The 18,021-nt window shown below is 40.2% G+C and overlaps 1 protein-coding gene across 1 annotated transcript in view; it reads left to right on the forward strand.

Moving 5' to 3' along the window:
- LOC140338377 (cadherin-1-like) overlaps positions 1-17,347 on the forward strand; it is a 40,524-nt gene extending 23,177 nt beyond the window's left edge. The window contains exons 3-16 of the mRNA XM_072422580.1: positions 3,243-3,451; positions 4,562-4,666; positions 5,894-6,049; positions 7,199-7,343; positions 7,507-7,682; positions 8,430-8,558; positions 8,699-8,881; positions 9,811-10,055; positions 10,438-10,580; positions 11,456-11,680; positions 12,120-12,338; positions 13,799-13,929; positions 14,262-14,405; positions 14,593-17,347. Coding sequence (XP_072278681.1) covers positions 3,243-3,451; positions 4,562-4,666; positions 5,894-6,049; positions 7,199-7,343; positions 7,507-7,682; positions 8,430-8,558; positions 8,699-8,881; positions 9,811-10,055; positions 10,438-10,580; positions 11,456-11,680; positions 12,120-12,338; positions 13,799-13,929; positions 14,262-14,405; positions 14,593-14,796 — 2,414 coding nt within the window. The 3' untranslated portion in view covers positions 14,797-17,347. The remainder of the gene's footprint in view (positions 1-3,242; positions 3,452-4,561; positions 4,667-5,893; positions 6,050-7,198; positions 7,344-7,506; positions 7,683-8,429; positions 8,559-8,698; positions 8,882-9,810; positions 10,056-10,437; positions 10,581-11,455; positions 11,681-12,119; positions 12,339-13,798; positions 13,930-14,261; positions 14,406-14,592) is intronic.
- The last annotated feature ends 674 nt before the right edge of the window (positions 17,348-18,021 follow it).

The following is an 18,021-nucleotide window of genomic DNA, read 5'->3' on the forward strand; positions in this document are numbered from 1 at the left end:
CAGCAAGCCCTAAACACAAAACACCCCACATAATCCTCTGATTTTAGGGTATTAACTGAAATATATGGCTGGGGCTCATTAGATGATGGGCTTCTTTTTTAAATTGGTTTTGTCTTTTTAAAGTGCGAAATGTGAAATTTTAATCAGGTTTTTGCTTTAGCTATGGAATAATTATTACATAGAAATTGAGTTGTCCTAACTGGGGTATTCATAATTCTTCATGGTATAAGAACCTAATGATGGGGTCTTAGATCTTAAAAAATGATAAAAACCCTAAAGGTGGGTTCTTTGGGTTATTGAAGCCCAAGTCAGATGACTGTAACCGTACCTGGATTCCATGTTTGATTTCACAAAAACAACTTGTTAACTTATCTTTCAAAATTGCACCTATACACTCTGTCTGCACAAAAGATGGAGTCACCCGACACTCAGCTTTTAGGCCATCGCCCACCACTGCTCTCAACGCCTCCCACCCCATCGCCAATTACCTTTCTTTCACCAATGCACCTGTGTACACTTTACCCCACTCTCATCAACACACCTGCACTATCACTTCCACCTCCTTTCCTGCAGACTAATTTCTCAACTTACATTTGCATACAATACCCCTCATAACTCTGCATTTGCATGGCCTCATTGTCTCCCTCTTAAGCTGCGTACACACTTGCAATTTTTGTCGTTGGAAAGGATCTTTCACGATCCTTTCCAACGACAAGGGGCTGCAAGATGCATGAACGATGCTGTACATACAGCACCGTTCATGCTCTATGGAGAGGGGAGGGGGGAGAGCGACGGAGCGGCACCCTGCTGCGCGCTCTCCCCTTCCCTTTCATTACGATCGGCTGTCGTCCATCGTCCGTGGATCCGGCAGGTCGGTCGTCCGGACGATGGACGACACCGACTGTACACACGGAAGATTTTCACCCGATAATTGGCCGATGCCGATTATCGGGCGATAAAAATCTGCCGTGTGTACGTAGCTTTACTTTCCCCGGTCCCTCTCTTTAATCCTTCTTTCACCCAGTCTGTTCATATTTCCTTTTCACCCTCACTGCATAACTTCCCCATGCCAACAGTTTTTCTCAACCTATTTAACATCCTTAAAATAATATTCAGGTCTTGGGAAACCCTTAACAATATTATCAATATATCTGCAGCTCACTGTATATTAGGATAGTGGTCATTGGGAAGAATCCCTCCGACATTTCTGGCCATTGGGAAAAATATCACCCTTACAGATAGCCAAAAAGACCATTGGTGTCACTTGAACTGACCTCGGAGGCACAAAGTCCTCATTGCTCAAGGAACCCCTAGCAACCTCCTTGGGTTTTGAAGAAGCCTGGTTGAGAAACACGTGCCTGGAGCTTCATTTTCCCTTTCTGTTCTCAACACTGTACTTACATGGTCCGCCTGGTGTGCTAACAGCACCCCAAATCTTTCTCATTTGTAAGTTAATTAAAATATCCACAGTCAGGTAATTGCTTTATGAGATCGTTATGTAAAAAAGTTGGCAACCTCCTCGCATCCTTTTGGAGGCAGTTGAATAATTAAGCAGAACTAAATCTAAGAAGAAAAAATAATTTATTGCAGTTTACTAATCCTTAGATGTGTTGGCTGCATTCAGAACCAGGAAGCTGTAACTTTGGATACAATTTAAAGTTGCAATACACACGAGTTTGGAAGAAGAAGTACGTGAAAGTCACACATTGGCATTCATGATGACCTTTGTGTCTGCACCACTGCTACTAACTGCTGATCAGTTAGGTGGATTCCTGGCAGGAATTTGCTTTGTAACAGACAGGCCTCGGCTTGTGTGTACCTGTCATCAGGCACACCTCTCATCATGTTTTTATGGAGCTGATAGCAAAGAGCAATTTCAGGAAGCTTTCATGGTTTTCATGTGAAAAGAACCTTTTACTTCCCTGTTCTTTCAGGCTCAGGAAATATATACATATACAAGGGGGTGCTGAGAAGTTCCTTGCTTTGCCCCCTTCCAGATGACATAGAAAAATGAGTGCGGGGGCATATGACAGCCTAATATCTTAGTATGTAACTATCAGGTCCTTGCGATTCTTAAAACTGTTTTTTCTTTTAGTGAGAAGCTGTGATGGCAGAGGCACAAGCAAGTTTCACATCGTTAGAGTTACGAGCCGTCATGAAGTTTTTGTTTCTCCGGGGACAGGAAGGACACTTCTCCCCCAGTGTTTGTGACATCTCAGTGTGAATGTTCTTTGCTGACAAAAACTTCATGACGACCCATAACTTCAACGACGTGAAACTTGCTTGTGCCTCTGCCATCGCAGCTTCTCATTAAAAGAAAAAGTTCTTAAGAATCTAAAGATCTTAAGAATCAGTTTTAAGAATTGCAAAGACCTGATAGTTACATACTAAGATATTAGGCTGTCATATGTCCCCACACTCATTTTTCTATGTCATCTGGAAGGGGGCAAAGCCAGGAACTTCTCAGCACCTCCTCATCTATGTTTCTTTTTAAACTTAGCCACAACAAAAATCCCCTTCATTTGGGGAATATTGCAGAGAACACAAGCAAAGGAATAGGCAATATTACTCTTTAGGTACTTTTAACATGCAAACCACCTCCATTCCTTACACAGCAATTAATATAGTGTATTAGCTCTGCCCGGCATTTCAAAGTAGGTTTTGTTTTTCTAGTTCTGATAGAGACATCTTCAGGGGAGATTTAGGTGCTGCACGCAGTGGTAATGTACACAGAAAGCACATCAAAGAGTCTACAAATGGTGGTGCATCCAGTTTGTAAGGCAATGAGCCAATATTTATTCTAAACCGCCTTGTATTCTTTATTTATACTGAAGGAAGCTGCTAATTATTCCACCTTTTAGTGATCAGCCCCATGTGTCCACCTTGTAATTAAAGCAGATATTTTACATTGCATAATGACAGGGCCCAGATCTCGCAGAGGAAGGTGCAGGTTTCAGGTGAAAACAATTGGTAATAATAGAAACATTGCACATGGCTGTGACATTTAAATCAGCCGGTTATGTCACACAGTTTAGCCGGACAGACCAGAAATAAAAGGTTGCATTGCTATTGGTGAAAAAATAAGTGTAAAAATATTTTGCTAAAAAAAAATTCCATTTCTGTGCATTATATATTTAAATAAATTGAACATTTTATGAGAAGAATTATTGCAACAAGAAATAATTCATTTATCTTAATGAGTTGACCCAATTGCTGACATCTCCCACTTTTTGATTTTTCAGTGGTCTTTGATACGTGTGGGGTGAAATCGAACATAAGCTTTGAATCATCGGATTCTCACTTTGAAGTTGATGCCGATGGCTCCATTGTGGTAAAGGATCATTTAAAACTTCACGGACACAAAGAATTCAATGTTCTCGCATTAGATGGAGACAATATCTTATCGGAAACCACTGTGACGCTAAGAAAGCAACATCTCCATCACAAGCAGGTGAGTTTGCTGTACAATACTGGTAGATTAGATTCCAAAAAAAGATTTTTTGAACTTTTAATACTTCCAGCCAAAACTAGAACATATTTAACAACAGTTGTTCACAGGGCTGCCCAACTAAGGCTAAGTACACACGTGCAATATTTGCCATTGGAAAGGATCTTTCACGATCCCTTCCAATGAAAAACGACTGCTTGATGCATGAACAAGCGCTGTATATACAGAGGGGAGGGGCGAGAACGATGGAGCGGCACCCATGCTACGCTCTCTCACCTTCACTTTTATTTATGATCATTCCTTGTCTGTCGTCTGTGGATCCACCAGGATGGTTGTTCAGACGACGAGCACTGTACACACGCAAGATTCTTGTCTGATATCGGCCCTGAGCCAATTAACGGACGAGAACCATTGCACGTGTGTGCCTTAGGGAGGGCTTACCAGGGGTGTCCACTATCACTCTTGGGGTGAGCTGAGATGTCAAAAGTTGAGATCTGTTTACTGGAGAAATCAGGAAAAAAAGAAGGATTTGATTCACCATTGAACAATCATTTGTATTTCAATATTTTTAGTGATTTTTAAACATAGGAATAACAATAACAAGAAATTTTTTTTTTCATACAAATATTTGACAAACCATGCAACAACAAGACATAAGCGTCCTTTTGAGATGCTTGTTTAACAAGTATTTCATATATAAAATGACTATTGACAGGCATAGATCCGGGAAGGAAACAACTTTTGCAAAAACCATCTCGAGTTTCAATCAAAAATAAAATTACCAAAACATTTGAGACATAAAGCCATAGAGATGAACAATGCCAGATATAAAAAAGGGGGAGGAGGAAGGAAAGGAGGTTGGAGACTGTCAAAATAAAATATGTGGGTATAGGTTGGGATCGTAGTAAGCCTTAAAGTGTATTACAATTTCCAGGGTTCCCAAATTTGGTCAACCTATCCATTTTATCACTCAAGATTCTAGTGAGTTTGTCATTGGCCATTATCCAGTTTAATTTTATAGATATTTGACCAATCATTTGGATGAACCTATTTTCAGTTATAAGCTATTTGCCTTTTTGCTGATCATGATTGCTTTTATTATGTCCTCCACAGGCTGAACATGCACGTGAGCTTAAGAGACAAAAGAGAGACTGGGTCATTCCACCATTTGCAGTGTCTGAAAATGAAAGAGGTCCATTTCCCAAAAGGCTTATCCAGGTACCTACAACGCATACCCTTGTCATCGAGTACGAAATAGAAATTGTGTTGCATTTTATTACAGACATTATATCACATATTGATTGTGTTTAAAAATGGTAAAAATTGGAAAACTATCCAGTTTACACCTTTTTGAGTTTGAGCCACATCATGCACGACTGATACACTATATCGGGGTCAGCAAACTTTTTTAGCTACTAGGCCATTTTAGGAGGTCAAAAAGGCACACTAGGCCGGACTCTCTCTCTCTCCCCCGTGCTAATGGCTCCGCCCCCCACCAGGAATGCCTCTAAAGGGAAATCCCTCTTCTCCTCAATGCATGGAAAGAAGAGGGAACGCCCCTAAAAGGAAATACCTCTCCTCCGTATGTATTGCAGAGGAGAGGGATTTCCTTTTAGGGGATTGTCCCCTTACCCTCGCATGCGGCCCTGGAGCCGCGAGTTGCCGGCCCTTGCCGGCCGGGATTAGGCCGGATCAGTCAGGGACACATTAGGCTTGAACAGACTACTGGCTAGGCCGTATCTGGCCTAAAGGCCGGAGTTTGCCTACCCCTGCACTATATTGTCCATAGTTCATGGAATCTGACTGTCACACTTATATGAGTTTGTAAGATATCTTATTCAAAACCATGATGATTTTGGAATATTGAAGATTGTGTCTGTGAAAGTTAGGTACATTCATCCAAAAGAGAATTTGTCAGATTAGGTACTGATGTTGGATAGAAGACCTAGAGCTCAGTTCATCCCAAAGGTGCTCAGTAATGTTGAGGCCAGGGCTCTGTAGAGGTTACTCGAGTTTCTTCACACTCATCGAACCATGTGTTAATGGACATTGCTTTGTACATGGGCACCATCATGCTGGAAGAGAAAAGGGTCTTCACCCAACAAAAGTTGAAAGCACATGTCTGTTTTTGATGTCTGTATTCTGTGGCAATAATACTACAGTTTCCTGGAAACTCCACAACTCAATCATTTGGAGGGGTCCACATATATTTGCCTATATGGATTAGTTGGGGTCAGATATTCACAAATGTTTCAGCATATATTGTAGTTACAGTCTAGTTCCAGCTATTTCATACATCATCTCTGAGTGTCAGACCTGGAAAAATAATAATAGGTGGGGTCAGAGCCTAGTGAAAGAAAAACGGATCACTGGCCAAATAATACAATAATTGGAATAAGTATCCATTTATCAAAGCTTATTATTCTATCTTTTGCTTTTCTTTAGGTTAAATCCAGCAGGGCAAGTGAGCTTACAGTGTATTACAGCATCACAGGCCAAGGGGCCGACTCTCCCCCTGTGGGGACCTTTGTCATGGAGAGGACTACTGGATGGCTCAACGTGACCCGGCCACTGGACAGAGAAACCATTCCAAGATATTTGGTAAGCAAAAATTCAACTAGTAACTAATTCTAATTACCCATGGGACTTACCTGTCTGCCCAATCTACTAACATATATAAATTCATGATGTGACTGGCTGATCTACTCCCTAAATTGAACGGGTGTTGGAAATTAATACAATTGTAAGATGTGTTTTTCTCATTGCTGTCATGTTTTATGGTGGTTTCTTATAAAATTATCCCTTTGTAAAACATAGAAGTCTAATGTAATATGGTCCAAAGTAGGTTGGGTTTTAGCCAGGTCCTTGGTTTGGGTAAAACCACATTAGTATAGAAAAAAAAAACTTCTGATTGCTGTTCCAAATAAAAAAAAGGTTGGTGTGGTGTAAAAGGAATCATCACCAATATTGCTGAATTGAAATTGATTGGAATTGGAGTTGATCTTTCCCCAGTACTGGTGTCCATGGGCCTGATTTATTAAAGCTCTCCAAGGCTGGAGAAGATACACTTTCATCAGGGAAGCTGAGTGATCCAGCAAACCTGGAATGTATTTCTTAAAATTAATTTGCTATTTGTTAGCAAATGTTTTCAAACCTGGACTAGATCTATTCCAGGTTTGTTGGATCACCTAACTTCACTGATGAAAGTGTATCCACTCCAGCCGTGAAGAGCTTTTATAAATCAAGGCCCATATGTAGAGGTGGTCATCTAGGTAGAGGCTTTGCTTCCTCATGTAGGAGCCTCCAGCAAAGAGAACAATGAGCAGCACAAAAGTGACATCACCAAATCTCATTCCTCCTGAGATTATAGTCTGGGTAGCAGTGCCATAGATGAGGTTTAGGGTACATAAGTGCCTGGGCACCCCTCCATACTAGAGAGCTCACTCATACTAAAGACAAAGGAAGAATGTGTCAGGGTATGGCCTATGCTCGCCGTGCAGTCTCCTTTAGAATACTTATACAAATCTAGCATTTGTACAGTGATCCCTTGACATTTTTTTAGTTGTCCACCATGGCAAATCCCTAAATGACCTGGACGACTGCTGACATTTTCTATGGGGAGGACACAGTGGAATTCCACCTTCCCTGCTTCATATTTCTGAATATGTCTGTGTGAACAAGATTCACTTCCATGTGTTTGTGTTAAGCTTTAGATAACAGTGAAATAATATCTCCTTCTTACCATTTCAGATCTTGGTCTATGCTGTGTCATCCAATGGACAAAAAGTGGAGAATCCAATCGAAATTATTATTAAAGTGACAGATCAAAATGACAACCGCCCATTTTTTATACAGGCGATATTTGAAGGCACAGTAGCCGAAGGATCCAAACCAGGTAATTGTTGCATTTTTAGCTAGTTTTAGACATTTAGGTGAACTTAAAGCTATTACCTATGTAATATAAAAAAGTTAGCTGATCATATGTAATGACTTTAGTGAAAGCATTTTTTCCAGAATCATCTCATTGTCATGTTTCTTCCCCTCTCATATCATTTTAGGAACTCCTGTAATGACTGTCACAGCAACAGATTTAGATGACACTGAGGACACCAATAATGGCATTCTTGAGTATAGCATCTTAAGTCAAGAGCCCCCTCTTCCAAACAACATGATGTTCACTATTGATTCTGTCTCCGGACTGATCAGTGTTTTGTCCTCTGGATTAGATCGCGAGGTTTGTGATTAATATAAATATTTTTGTAGTTTGCGTGGCAAGATATCCCTCGCCGCCACTCACAGTCCTAGCTAAGTGTTGCTGCCGTTGGCTTGACATTGGGCACTTGATAGGGCTGAGATGGATTCTTGCAGCAAAAGAGTAGGTTTGGAGCAAAATAAACCTTTTATGAGTGTCCAAAATATATCTTGGTTTAAGCAAACCTATACAATTTTATACCGTCCCTGCCACTAACTCATGTGACAGAGCTGGGCCAGTCAGTGATATCATATGGGAATTCCATAGCACCATGTAAGGCATGATTACGGTGACTTTTAGCCTTCATAGACCTTTATTTTTGCTCATCTTCTGAGTGGTAATTTTACCTGGTTTGCATAATAGTTTTCCTTTTGCTTACCCTTGCCTGGACAAAGCACAGCTCTACTTCAAGGTGACTTAAAGAAGCATTCTATTATTTAGAAATTAAAGGTCAGACCCTTCACCCAGTAGGAAATAAATTGGATTATATGTTAAACTTGCAGGTTGATATTCCTTAAAATCATTGAAGCACTGAAGTTTTTTTCTATGGGTAAGTCTTTTAAATGATCCAATCAAAAGATGATCAAGAGCTTTGATCCTCTATACTGGAGCCCATTGGGGGTCAGCAGAGAACTGGCCAAGAGATTTGAGGCTATAGGCGGTCATCAAGAAAAGGTAAATTTTTATTTTGTTTGCTTTAATAATTCTTTTTTTCTATATTCTTTTTAGCTGTATCCTACATATACATTGATCCTCAAAGCTACAGATCAGGAAGGTTTTGGATTCTCGGCCACGGGCACAGCTATGATCACTATTACAGATACCAACGACAATGCTCCAGTTTTCGATCCCACTACGGTAAGTGTAAAAAAAAAAAAAATAGGCACAACCCCGGGCCATTGAGACATTGTGTTATGGTCCTTCAATTGCTGCAAAATAGTACAACATGCACACAGATCATTATGTAGCAGTTCTGATAGAAATTCTCCTAATTTCAGTACACAGCAACGGTTCCTGAAAATGAAGTGGGCTTCGATGTGGCACTGCTGACGGTCACAGATGACGACACCCCCAACACTGATGCCTGGAAAGCCGTGTTTAGGATTATTAAGGGAAATGAAGGAAATCAGTTTACCGTAATTACAACTCCTGATAACATGGGTCAAATAAAAACTGTTAAGGTAAGATACGTTTTCAAATTGTTTTGCAAAAGAAATGTTTTTTTTTTTCAAAGCTGAACACCAAGCAAACTGCAAATATATATAATATTCATAAGATAAATATAAATATATACCCTCTAGGAGGGTGGACAGCACCAGCTGCTGATTGTAAAGTGCATGCAATCAGAATCCAGCCCCATGATCTAAGAACATACAGAAGAAAAAGGTCCAGAATTTGCAGCACCGAACAATTTATTTAAACCTAACCAATAATTACATAGATTCCATCATTGGCCAGTATATTTGTAATTATTGGTTAGATTTAAATGAATCGTTTGGTGCTGCAAACCCTGAACTTTTTATGTATTTTCTTATATACACATTTATATGTAAGTATAAAATAGATACAAGAAACTGTATCTGTATTATATATATTTTATATTAATATGCAGTATTTCCCCCAGACATGTTTTAAGATGGATGGGAAGAAGCTGTAGGTGGGTGGTGGCCCTGTATTGTAATCCAATATTTCTGTAACCCAAAAACAGCCGGGGAGTTACTGAAAAGTGCTGGGTGGTGAGCCCAGCTTAAAGGGGCTGGGGGAGAACACTGATATGTGATAGGTAATCTCTGGAACCTGATGAAGGGGCACCTCTGGAAAATCTACAACAATCACTATAGCAAATACTGTAACTTCTGCATACATTTAAATGTGAAAATGGTCGAATCCCTACCAAAATGATAAGCGGATAAATACATGCCATAGATTGAAACTCTCCTCCTTGAGTTTTTCGTTAAACCTTTTTAGTAGGTGCACATTGAGCAAAAAATAGTAAGACAAAGCACTGTGTATCACTTGCAGACAGGATATGTAATGGGCTACAATGAGAATAAAAATTATTATAGAAAGGGTTTATATATTCTTTTAATTCATTTTTTTGTGATTGCAGGGCCTGGATTTTGAAACTAAGAGACAGTATGTGCTGACGGTAGTGGCCCTCAACGCAGCCAACTTTTCTGTACCGCTAATAACTTCTACTGCCACAGTCACAGTAAATGTGGAAGATGTGAATGAGGCTCCGATTTTTGTGCCGCCAGTGAAAGATGTCACTGTGCCCGAAGATCTGCCAAGTGGTCAAGAGGTAGCATCCTACACAGCTCAAGATCCGGACAAAGCGCAGAATCAAAAGATCAGGTTGATTTTTTTGTCTTGTCCATGATAAATTTTAATTCTATATGCTCCTAATTGGCCCTGAGACACAGCTCTGCCTGAAGCCTTATCAAGGAGCTTGGTAAAACCACAGCCAGTGGTGGGCATGAGCTTTAAATTTGTCTTCTAGTCCATTAAAGTCCAAAAAATGGCAGCATATATATTAGCATTTTTTGGAACATTACATGGTCATCTTACACTTGATTTTCCATAAAGAACTCAGCTATGTCTTATAGGGTTTTTTATCTGGGGTCTATTTCACTAATGGTTGAACTTGTTTTCAACCTAACTATATAAGTTGGTATAATGTGCCCGACATATCAAGTTAAGTATTGGTCCTAATAAATGTTTTTCATGTGTTTTGTAGCTACTACATTGGCAATGACCCAGCTGGGTGGCTCTCTGTGAACCCGGAAAATGGAATCATTACAGGAAATGGACAGTTAGATCGAGAATCCGTGTTTGTCAAGGATAACATTTATAAAGCCATCATCTTGGCCGTAGACAACGGTGAGTCAATAGCTGACGTCATCTATGTATCTGAACCTACTGTCGGGTTGCTGTTTTTTTTTTTTTTCATTTGTATGTTTTGTGGTGGGGTAAACCATTGCATTGCTGCACCAACATTAAAAAACAAGCATAAAGCTTCATAGAATATGTATTTCAATGCCTAACAAGGGGTGGACGGCCATGGTGCTGCTATCAGAACATCATCTTGATGTTCTGATATTCAATGCCGTGTTTGTTTCTTGAAAGCAATTCTTAGTATCTTTCAAGGACACACAGGTTTCCTTTAATAAAATAAATCCATAAAATATCCTTACCTCGTGCATTTGTGGTTTGTGTTGTTTTAAATGGCCACATACCTAGCTCCTAAATGATTTGTATTTGTGTCCATCTGTCCAATATATACAAAGCTTTGCCGCAGCAAGTAAGAATCAAGCAAGTAAGAATACATATTACAGAAAGGACATCGCCTTTCCTTTTCTGCAATAATGCCTTGACTGATCTTTTAAAAGTGGAACTTTAGTTCTACTTTAATGCACGCACATTACACATCTTCCCCCACCTCCTAGATTGTAAGCTCTTCGAGGCAGGGTCCTCTCCTCTTGTGTCACTGTCTGTATCTGTCTGTCATTTACTAACCCCTATGTACAATGCTGCGTATTATGTTGGCGCTATATAAATCCTGTTAAATATTAAAATATTAATTGGGGGGCCAACACACCTCATTGTATCAAACACTGCACCTTACTCTTATTCTAGAAAGCAATGCATCCAACATGTGTCACCCTCAGGTACAGTGTTGCAGATACTGATAAACTTTTCACATGTGTATTGCAAATGAAGTTTAGTTCTTGAAACCATATTGCTTTTGTCTACAGGTTCACCCGCTGCAACCGGAACAGGCACCCTCCAGATACTCCTTACGGATGTGAATGATAATGGACCTTATTTGGAATATCAAGATGTCATATTTTGCCAGAAAAGTCCAGATCCCCTAAATATCAATATCATTGACAGAGATCTATCGCCATTTGCAGGGCCATACAGGGCACAACTGACCCGCGAAGCCCGTGAAAACTGGACAGCCAGTGCAGTAGTAAACAGTAAGTTTCCATGCATCCTTTTATTACTATATTAATAGTCCATATGGTAAAATTTATCATGTTACGCTAATTAGGGACTATTGGTTCCATGAGAAAAATTGTTTCTGCTTCTGAGTATGGAGGTAAAAGGAGCAAGCTGTAGCGAAATCTGGTTGTTTTCTAAATGCACGGAATATATTAGGCTATTAGTATTTATGAAAAATAACACTGTTGACCCAAAGAGTATGAAGAAAAAAGCTCTTTAAAAGATGGGGTGAAAGTTGTCATTCAACCCACCTCCTCTGAGCCCAGGAATCCCTTCTGCAATTCTTCTTTCCAGCAGCAGAATTCCTTATACAGCCTAGGCTCAGGATATTATTGCATTGGTGAGGATTTTGCATATTGTACACTACTCTTTTTGGCACTGTAAATCATTTTATTCTTTTTTTTTTTTTTGCAGAGTTTGAGATAAAGCCAAGTAAGGATCTAGATTCAGACATCTACCTTGTACCTGTCACCCTAATCGACAATGGCGATGTGACAAATGTGACTATGCTGAAAATACAAGTATGTCAGTGTACAGCTGAGAATAACAACTGTGAAACTCCAAAAGCATTAGCTGGAACCATGGGCATCCCTCTTATCCTTGGCATCCTCGGGGGTATCCTAGCACTTCTGAGTAAGTAGAAACATTGTGCTCAGGTCTGGGCATTGTGGAGCTCATAATGTGAAAATTAGATACCAATTTTATGTGGTCTTATATGCAAAAACCTAAACTGGCCCATGATAGCAGTCCTGCCGAGATAAATCGTTACATTAAAGTAACTAACTGCAGGCTTTAGATGAAATAGGGCCTTGGTCAAATATGAGGTGGGGCCTCCAAATGCACAGCATTCTATTTCTCATTTTGCTATTCTGTTTACTGGGGCTCTAGAGAAGGTGGGCGGTCTGGGATATTGCCCAACCATAAAACTGGCCCTGAATGCAGGCTAACCAGAGAAAATGCTGTTTCAGGTCTGCTTTAAGGCTTTCCACATGTATGACATCACTTTGTCACCTGATTTATTCTGAATGGGGAGATCAAGCCAGCTTGAACTCTGTTCCTCTTCTTCATTGGGGGGATAGGGCAACCTATAACAATGTAACCAACACTGAAGTGCCTGGAGCAGCATTTATTCCAGAAGAGATACCAATTTCAGCCTTTCTGTTATTTTTAACTGTATGTCCTTCTTAAGGAGGACCAGGACACTTGAAGCTTTGCCCGAAAAAGGCAAGCAGTGGACAAAAACTCACCAATACTGCCTGTGAGCTCTCTGCAGCAGATCTTTTTCTTTTTTCCTATTAACTTGTGTTTCTGTATGGAAACAGCTATGTTGGTGGAGGCTTTGGTTCTGATTTCCAAGCTGCCCCTCTGATGACTGGGGTAGGGATCAAGGAGCAGCAGGAGCAAAGCAGAAAACAGAAAAATTAAGCTGGGAGAAGCAGGGAGATTTTTGCTCTGCAGGTCTCCAGATTCAGTTTGCCTTCCAGCAAGGAAAATAATAGGCAGCACAGTAATTACATCACCAAATCTCAGTCCAGACATAAATGAGAACTTTAGGCCTATTAGAAAACAGCATCTGTGTAATGTTATTGTTGATTTTATTTAAAAATGTTCATAACAACTTTAAACAAAAAAAAAGAAAACAGCATAAAACAGCATTTTACTCTGTATAAAGTAGCAAAGATCAGAGTGGGGTTTGTGTCTGTTTAAAATATGAGAGTTCAGACAATCTTGGTGGAGGAAGGAAGGGAGTAGCTGTCTTATTAAGCTTTGTGCACAATCTGAGCTTCAACTACCGAGCCTTGTACGGAACAGATTGTTGAGAAGAAATGTAGACCTCCATCTGCTGGCTTGGAGCTGTATAAATTTGAAATATCTACATTCAATATTTTATAATTACCCAAGATATATTAAAAACAATATATTATTAGTCTTGAATATGAAAAAGGAATTCTTTACAAAATCACTGCCTGTTCTTTCATAGTTCCTCCTTAGCCCACCCTTACGTTACCTGTTGTATGTTGTAGATAAAGGTTTGCCTACAGTCAGCAATAGACTATTATTCATCATGTTCTTCACTTTGTTCTTCCTGATAGTCCTGCTGTTGTTGCTTCTCCTGTTTGTGAGGAAGAAGAAGGTTGTGAAGGAGCCATTGCTGCCTCCTGAAGAAGACACACGAGATAACGTCTACTGCTATGATGAAGAAGGTGGCGGAGAGGAGGATCAGGTATGGCACAGTTTGTTTTTCCTATTTTTCCACACCCTTTAAGCCATATAGAAGTCTATGGAAGATTCAAGATGACCACAGAGTACAAGTTAAAGCCCATTTGCTCCCCCGTCCCCCTTATTTAGTCCGGTTCTACCATATGTTGTCATGAGCAGTTGGCGGATAGTTCCATTTGACTCTAACTCAGAATGGAGCTTTGCCACCCTTGGAGTAGAACTTGGAACATATCCTCAAGTGAAAATGACCTTTTCCAGACAAATATGATGATGCAAAAGTTAGGAAAAGTCATAATTTGCTGAATAATACTAACTGAACTTGCTTTACCCTTTCAGGATTTCGATCTGGGCCAACTTCACCGTGGTCTTGATGCCCGCCCAGAGGTCATCCGTAATGATGTTGCACCAACGCTCATGCCCGCGCCTCAGTACCGGCCAAGACCAGCCAATCCTGATGAGATTGGAAACTTTATTGATGAGGTAGGTTTATCTGTATACATATCCTTATTTGTGGAGTGGCCAATTACATGGTGCATGATAATTACATAATATATTTGCATGAAGTTGATATAGATAAGAGACAATTATAGGAAGTAAACGCTGTCAGGGCACTTACAGAAATCATTTTGATTCTTATTATTCTAACCAAATCTTTCTATCTTATCAGAATCTGCACGCTGCCGACAATGACCCCACTGCTCCCCCATATGATTCACTGCTGGTGTTTGACTATGAAGGCAGCGGGTCAGAAGCCGCCTCTCTCAGCTCCCTGAACTCCTCCAGCTCTGGTGACCAGGATTACAGCGCTCTGAACGACTGGGGACCACGCTTTACTAAACTGGCGGACATGTATGGAGGAGATGAGGACTAACCAGCACACTGTACCCCTTTCTACGACCTGCAGGAACTGTCAGAGCATGCCATGTGATAGCACTGTGTATATAGCCAGTGGAGGACTATCAGTTCTGCTTCTCTGTTTTCCCATCACAGCACCTCAGCTTATCACTGATGGGGGCATGCCAAATTCCAAAATCAAATTGTCTTTGTGGTGACTTCAGAAATATCTTTCTCTGCTGCAGTCAGTTAATTACCTGCTGTTGGCATTTTGTATAGATTTGCGTCTTTTAAAGCAGACCTGTCATGCAAAAGGTTTATATCAGGCACAATTTTTATGTAAAAGAAAGTATTTTGTATATAATATTTACTTTATCAAATTCCTGTTAAGTTATCACATGTAAGAATTCTGCCATATGCCACTGGTAGCCAAAAGTGCCTGAAAACGTAGATCAGTAGGTTATTCTGCATTAAATTCTTCAGTTCCTGAACACACCTTAAATAAAATACAAATATATTTGTAAATGGTTTGTATATATTGGTCTGGAAGATCTCAGAGATTATATGAAGCTGATACCATCAACACAAGGCAAGAACCTAATTGTTCCAGAAGCCATTGGATTATCATGGCAGCCTCCATATTCCACCAGTACCAGTTTGCTTTAATATCTTGCTGATAGGTCTGCTTAAACAATGGTATTTGCAAAAAAAGAATTTGGGTCCTTTATGTTGTGCTTACGTATGATTTTTTTATATATATACACTTTTTAATCTTTTCAGAGGGTCCTTAATTTATCGCTGGGGTAATGGTTGGGAAATTTTTATATTTTGACAACTGTGACACAAATCAAGTTCAGTTCTAAGAATTCTTTAAACCCTATGGAAATGCCATTAGTACAAGGATGTGTCCATTTTTGTTTTGGGAAGAGTGTCATACCAGAGACCAGATGTAGATATAATATAACTCTTTTTTTATTTTTTTTTTTTAGAATATTTGATATAGGGAGAACACTGCACATATAGAGTTGTTCTTGCCAAAGTCAAGACACATGAAACATTTATTTGGGACATTTAGGCTATGTTCAGATTGATAGTGAGGTTGCAGTTACTGCTTCGTCAAGTTTCTGGGATTCTACAGGAAGTGCTAGCTTATTGAGAATGAATGGGGGTGGCAGGGAGCGGTTCAGTTTCGTGTGCTGCCAATGTAAAGCTGGTTCTTTGAGCAAGGTACCAACTATGCCAGAAAGTCAGACAACATGGGGTTAGGACCTCATTGTCTCTTTGGTCATTCATCATTCCTTTCCTGGTTCAGACTGGTTGTGGTGCAGGTACTGCTTTCTCAAATAATAAGCCTCATGTAACATATCACCCACACTAGCCCATTGAGTATGAATGTGGTGGCAATGAGCAGTTCAGAACTACCTGATGCCACTTGCTGTAAAATTTGCAATTTCTTCCTGGTTCCTGTGCAGCCTCGCAGCTGGTTTAAAGGACCAGCATTTGCATGTTACAGCGGGTGGCAGCGGGTAGCACTGAACCACTTGCTGCTGCCTCTATTCATTCTCAATGGGCAAAGTGCCAGCCGCCAGAAGCTGCACTGTGCCGAAGCAAATCTGAGCATAGCCTTAGAGAGAGAAAACCCTAATTCTAACTTCTGTCTGATAACTATATTTTTGCATCTGAAAATAAACCGAATGTTTATTACCTATAGTGTGCCTGTGTGTAATGTCAGACCCCATTGAGAAAATCTATCTTCTACTTATGTTATGCAACCTGATGTCGCGAAAATTTGTATTTTTGTACCTTAAATATAACGTCACTATGAAGGTGTAATATATTACGATACTTGTGTTCCATTATCCATGAAACTGGATCAGCATTTGCTGAATGTACCTTGTAGGATGTGAAAATCTCACAGCACTTTCCTAAATGTTTACAGAAGCAGAAATGATGGTGGTGAGGGGTGGTGCTTAAGTTTACACGGGGCACCAAAAAGAAATGCTTAAGTATTTTTAGGTTCTTTGTGAGTTATTACTTCTAAAAATCCTGGAAGAACCATACCAGAAGGTCAGAGACCTCTAGAAACAACATGGGACTAAGACGTCCTCTTCCCTTTGGTCACTCATCTTTGCTACTGGTGTAGATTTGTTCAGAAACAGTTCTGGGATGCGGATCCTACACCTTGGTGCTGTTTCCCCATTGTGGTATGAATAATATTGGCCTTGATAGGTGATAATTCTTGGTGGCCAAACCATGGATGAAGGTTGAAGTCAGCATAATGCTCCTATCAGTTGGTGCTCTTCATGCTAAAATCTATGCTGAGGACCTTTGTAAGGTATCCACATCTCACCTAAAGAAAAAAAACTCAACCAGTAAAACATCTGTCTTTCAAAAATTCTCAGTCAGTGGTTTCTTTTTATGTGTTTAGTATTTGTGCTCCAGGTTCTGCCTGAAGGAACGTTTCCCTGTATCTAGATCCAAATCGTAGGCATTATTGTAAGAGCTCCAGATGTTCATTGTGTTTATCATCTTATGTTGTTTTTATATAAATAAAGTTGTTTATATAAAATAAATGTTTTTAAAAGTAAGTCTTGTGTTACTTGGTAAATATTCACCACCCAAAGTCAAACACTGGCTGCATTCACAGCTGTAAGTCTTTTGGGGTATCTCTACTGGCTTAGCACATCTAGGTGCTGTGATTGTCAACCATTCCTAAAAACAAAAGCATTTAAACATTTCCCTTTAAACCAGTGGTCGCCAACCTTTTCGGACCCACAGACCACTAAATTTACCGGTTCCCGGCTCGTATTACCGGTTCATGGAAGAAACTTTCCCCATACTGACATCCTGATGCCAGAACCCGCCCATTTCCCTGAGTCTGAGACCTGTTTGGGGGACATGGACAGCAGCTCTAGCTGGTGCACCCCCCCCAAGCCCCAGCACGGTCCTTTATCTGACCCCGCTCGGGGGTGCACCGGCCACAGCTGCGGACCAGCGGTTGGCAACGGCTGCTTTAAACCACCCCAGAGTAGTTTTAGCCACCACATGCACTCCACTGTTGGATGCTCTCAGGGCAATGAAAAGAGTTTTTTTCATCTAAGCAGAGAACCTTCTTCTGTGTGATTGGGGTGTCTGCTTTTGGGAAAAGTCCAAACATATTTTATTATACCAATGGCTCTTTTCGTGCCACTCTTCAATGAAGCCTAGTTCTGTTGTGTGTATGGCCTAAATTTGTCTTGTAGGCAGAAATGCCTACCATGGA

The sequence above is a fragment of the Pyxicephalus adspersus genome, chromosome 9 (assembly GCF_032062135.1).
Source record: "Pyxicephalus adspersus chromosome 9, UCB_Pads_2.0, whole genome shotgun sequence".
Taxonomy (NCBI): domain Eukaryota; kingdom Metazoa; phylum Chordata; class Amphibia; order Anura; family Pyxicephalidae; genus Pyxicephalus; species Pyxicephalus adspersus.